Below are 5553 nucleotides of genomic sequence, written 5' to 3'. Positions count from 1 at the left end.
CTGTGGTGGAAAGAAGAAAAAGAGGATCAGCATTTTTGCATAGGTTACAGACTGAGTACTAATAGAGCTTTTGCATGATTCCTGCCAGATTGCTGGTGAAGGATTTATCAAAATCCCTAAAATACTTCCATTGATCTGAGCTTTGGAAAGCTTTGAGTAAATCTGCTGTTGGAAATCTTATAAAGTTCTCAGGAAGCCTTTGATTCTGATCTCTGCCTAAAGCAGTCCTAATCTGCCACATGAAAAGTGAATCAGGACTCCAAAGAATGGATGGCCCAGCACCATTAGCTATTCATTTATTTATTAAGCACATGTATGCAGCAACCATTTATCAGAAGAAACATTTGCCCTTCTATAAATTCTTCCTACGGCAATAGATTTCTTGTCCAAAATATATATCTCCCCATGCTTATCCAAGAGCTTTTCCACTACAATCCCACTTCTGAAAACTATCTCAAAGATTTAAAATTTTCAGGGTGTTGGTGGCTTGGACAGGCACTAGGGGAGTACAGGTGGGAGAAAAAGCAGCACAAGCACGAGTGCTTCTGATGTCCTGATGCCTTTCCCATTGGCTTTGCTTGTGGGAAACCAGCAGAGAACATCAGAAGTTGTGACTGTGGAACAATGGGAAGTCCAGTTGTAAGTCCTGCTTGTTCAGTGCCTTCAGAACTTTGAATGGTTGTTGACTGAAAGGTTATAGCCTGGGGATTACCTGTACCTTTACAGGTAGTCCTCGACTTACAACAGTTTATTTAGTGACAGTTCAAAGTTATAACACTGAAAAAGTGACTTATGACCAATTCTTACATTTATGACCATTGTAGCATCCCTGTGATCACGTGATCAAAACTCAGATGCTTGGCAATTGGCTCATACTTATGATGATTCCAGTGGCCCAGGGTCACATGATCCCCTTTTCCGACCTTCTGGCAAGCAACAGTCAATAGGGAAGCCAGATCCACTTAACAACAGTTTGATTAACAACTACAACTACTGTGGCAAGAAAGATCGTAAAATGGGGCAAACTCAACAAATGTTTCACTTGGGAACAGAAATTTTGACCTCAATTGTGGATGTAAGTTGAGGACTACCTGTATAAGACTGCACAGAATCAGCTCTACTTCCTGGTACAGCATTATACTACCCTCCTGGCCACTGAAAATGGCAGTTAAAAAATGGGGGCAGTGGTATCTTCCAATCTACCACAAAGTATCTGACCAATGTAGAAAGGTGTCCCTGATACGTATATACACACACACATCAGGTGACTAATAACTGGCCAAGGTTTCCTATTGTGTCATTACTTATCTCTCTTAAAAGCAGAAAGGCCAGATTCATATAAACAATTATTACAAGTCAGCAGTAGCAAATTAAGCCAATGGAATGAGGCTAAAAACTTGAGAAGAAAGGCAGCCACAGTCCCAATGGATCAGACCCAAAGCTACATGGGGAAACTAATATACTCCAAATTCAGACCAAGGATGGCAAGAAGGCCTGACAGACAAATTTTTATGAAAGGACAACTTTGTCCTCCTGTGAAGTACCTGCCTACTTTGATTCCTGCCAGTAACAGTCCCGTATCTTGTCCTCTCATGCTTTTAAGGAAGGTGTAACTCTACAGGACCACTTACCCAGCCTCCTCTCCTCTTCATCCATGTCACCAAAGTCTTGCGTACAAATTCTCCCAAACAGTCCACGATGGTATGGACCATGGCTGGCTGGGCATGTCTCACACAGTCCACAGCAAGACCTGCTGCCACGGCATAGAGAGATGCAATTTTACCCCATGTTATTCCTACAGGAACAGGGGAAAAAATCAAAGTTAGTTGGCCCAAAGCTGGAAGGAAAATGGTGAAGTTGGGTAGCTATAGCCTGTGTATTTAGGTAACCTCGTCAGGCAAGTATTTTTGTATTTGGCATTGTTCTTTCCCCTCACCCCACTCTTATCATATACCAGACAGTTGAGCTGGATAGATGTGTAGCCAGATTCTATACCAAATTATGTGTGCATAGAATTTATTTTCACATAGTCTGACCCAGACTGTAGACAGTATATAGATCAACTGTTGTTCAGTGTCACTTGCCCAATTGGTATATTAACATTGCCTATTTTGTAATCGCTCCCCAGGGATAGGCATTGACTGAATAGCTACCATTGGATAAGCTCAAGAACAATCCTTTAAAGTTCCCAATTAAATGAGATGCCATTCACACAACTTATAAAAGTATGCATAAATGTATATAATATCCCGCTTTGGATCATGTCTAGATTGCCCTCTCTGTCCTCTTGTATGCTTACTACAATAAGAAATCTGGACACGCACAACTGCTAGGACCACTGTTGATTCTGATATAGAGAAGAATTAAAGTCATCAAGGGACAGCCCAATCTCCATTCTTACCCCCTTCTACCATCTCAATTTGCTTTTAAACATTTATTTACAAAATTGCTTGATGTCAACGCTGCTAACTTCGAATGTTCTTGCTTTGACAAAAGATGAAGCAGCAGCTATTTCATATGTAAACTTATGTGTTACTTTAAGAGGTATAATCAGTTATTGCTGGGGGAGGGGGGAGGAAGAATGTGTCAAGGCTGTCTCAAAATATGAGAAGATAAGAATTTGGCGGGTTGTCTAACAGAAGGGAAGACTGACCCTTCAAACTAATCGGAGAATGTGATTTATAACAGCAATGAAAAGGAGAACTGGGTTTAACATATTGTGCTAAGGGGAAGGGAATTCAGATTCCAGCTTCTCTTAGCAAGGATTGCCGATGTTATAGGCTCTAATAAAAGACTTTTAAGGTAAACAATGCCTCAGAGTCATTTGAAGAGCTCATCTGTCGGAAACTTGACACTTATTACAGAATAGACTAGAATAGACTAGAACAGGACTTTTCAACCAGTGGTACGGGTACCACCTGTGGTACATTGGCACCTAGCAGGTGGTATGTGACCATCCTAGAAAAGTGGTAGCGGGGGAGGGGAATGAGCTGAACCAGTGGCAGCACTGCACAAGCCTGAGCGAGAGACGGCTGGAGCTGCAGGGCTGTCAGGGCTCAGTGGAAGTGCCAGGATCAGCGCCAAGCTCCAGATGGAGTTCGGCACTGATCCCAGCGCGTCTGCTGAGCCCAGAAGAAGCGCCGATAGCTGAAATGTTGCAGCATCTCCAGGGTTTTGTGATTTACATTCAGATGCTTGGCAACTGACCAGCTGCCTGCAATTAGTGCAGGTTCGAGTCCCACCAGGCTCAAGGTTGACTCAGCCTTCCATCCTTCTGAGGTAGGTAAAATGAGGACCCAGATTGTTGGGGGCAATAAGCTGACTTTGTAATAATGCCGCTTGGGGTGTGTGTGAAAGCCCTAATAAGCAGGCATATACATAGAATGAAGGCTACTGCTAAGCTTGTAAGCCGCCCTGAGTCTTCGGAGAAGGGCGGGATATAAATGGAATTAAAATAAAAATAAATAAATAAAACTCATTCATATTTATGACCGTCAGTGTCCCAGGGTCATGTGAAGTGACCAAAACCTGCTGCAACCACCCAGCAGATGGGGGGGAATAAAAACCAACCCCCCCACCCCACCCCCGCTGCCAATCCTCAACAGAAATGCTCACAACAATGAAAACCTCGGACAGGAGGAAGAGCACTGCCAGGCGGGCAGGCAGGTGTCTTGCTCGGCTGTGGCTTGGGGGGCACTTTTTTCAGTGCCATTGTAACTTTGAACAGTCACTAAGCGAACTGTTGTAAGTCGAGGACTGTCTGTACTTCATCACTTTTTTCCTTTTTTTTGGTCATCAAGTTTTTGACACCTTGCTAGGTGACTGGTGGTACTCGGATGTTGCCATATCCTAAAAATGGTACAATGGGTGAAAAGGTTGAAAAGCCCTGGACTAGAATAGAATATGGGACCTTTGAGGTCTTCTAGTCCACCCTCTGCTCAAGCAGGAGAACCTATACCATTTCAGACAAGTGACTGTCTTGTCTCTTCTTAAAAACCTCCAGTGATGGAGCAGCCATGATTTCTGAAGGCAAGCTGTTCCACTGGTTAATTGTCCTCATTGTTAGGAAGTTTCTCCTTAATTCCAGGCTGCTTCTCTCTTTGGTCAGTTTCCAACCATTGTTTCTTGTCCTGCCCTATGATGCTTTGGGGAATAACGTGACCCCCTCTTCTTTGTGGCAGCCCCTCAAATACTGGAATACTGCTATCATGTCACCCCTGTTTCTTCTTTTCTTTGGACTAGCCAAACCCAAGTCCTGCAGCCGTTCTTCATATGTTTTAGTCTCCAGGCCTTTGATCATTTTAGTTGCTCTTCTCTGAACTTTTTCCAAAGTTTCAAATGAGATAACAACTGATTTGGATTTTACAGTACAATATATTTTATGTAATGCCACCAATTAATATTCATTCTCTTAGCAAATATAAAGCATGATACAGCAGATACAGAGTCACCTCACCAATGAGAGGGATGGTATATAAATGTAATAAACAAACAAACTTTGTCTTACATATGAAAGAGCTAAACCCAGACTAAGGGCAAGACATAAGAGCATTCTAGATAATATTAGCCCAATGTAAAGCATTTCAGGTGAGGGTTGCCAAATTTGTTATTTTCATTTTTAGAGACTTAAAAAAACTTATATATATTAACACCCAGGGATATTATCAGGGTACAATCTTATTTCCCCAATAATTCAGAAAATCAACTTTCATCAGTACACCTCAGAAGAGAACAGAATCAAAAAATTTTTTTTAAAAAAAGTAATAGAAATGTATTTCAGCATTCTACATTCTGAAAATTAGGAACATATTGAAGTAGGAAGAATTTTGATTTCATGTATTAGAGCAAAAAATAAATAAATGGATGATTTAATGATATCTGACTGAATATTTACATCTACATTAGTCACACATGACTGTCAATTACAGATATATATAATACAATATAATTCCACATGGTCAGAGTTTAATTTGTTCCTTAAGATTTGAGTATCATAAATACAAAAGGTTTTGATATTTATTTTTTCTTTGTTCTTTTTTTTCTTGCCACATTTCACCCATTTTCTGGTTGATTTCATTTTTCCTGCATTATTATTATTACCTTCATCATTGATTTCTTTTGCTGTTGTTAAAAATCTACATATCTATTTAAAGGATAATATGCCAGCATAACTTTGCCCCTGCTTATTTTCTAAACGTACATATTATATAAAGCTGCAATATGATTAATGAAAAAGAAGGCCAGAAAAAGAAAATGGAAGCCAGTTATCCCCAAAGAGTTATTTCTAGAGATAAAATTAGTATCTGATTCTAATGATTATACTAGAAGTTCATAATTTGTGTTTTAATGGTTTTTAAAAATGCATCTCTTCGTGGAGGCATATACAGAATTTCTGGCCCCAGCGGCCACAAAAGTCAGTCAAAGAACTACACACACATACACACACACCAGTCTTCTTAAGATTGCTGGGAAGAGGGAGAACCCCCATCTTCTCCTCCCACTGAATGTGCTTACATAAAGTGGGCATAAACTGCTTGCTTCTTTGCCTTCCCT

At 40.6% G+C, this 5553-nt stretch overlaps 1 protein-coding gene across 1 annotated transcript in view; it reads right to left on the bottom strand.

The window, feature by feature from the left end:
• Positions 1 to 5553, bottom strand: part of BOK (BCL2 family apoptosis regulator BOK) — a 28016-nt gene that overhangs the window by 3367 nt on the left and 19096 nt on the right. The window contains exon 4 of the mRNA XM_081329533.1: positions 1632 to 1795. Coding sequence (XP_081185659.1) covers positions 1632 to 1795 — 164 coding nt within the window. The remainder of the gene's footprint in view (positions 1 to 1631; positions 1796 to 5553) is intronic.

Source organism: Vipera berus (assembly GCF_964194415.1).
Source record: "Vipera berus genome assembly, chromosome: 5".
Classification (NCBI taxonomy): domain Eukaryota; kingdom Metazoa; phylum Chordata; class Lepidosauria; order Squamata; family Viperidae; genus Vipera; species Vipera berus.
The sequence above is the reverse complement of the archived record's forward strand: the minus strand, read 5'-3'. Positions and strand labels throughout refer to the sequence as shown.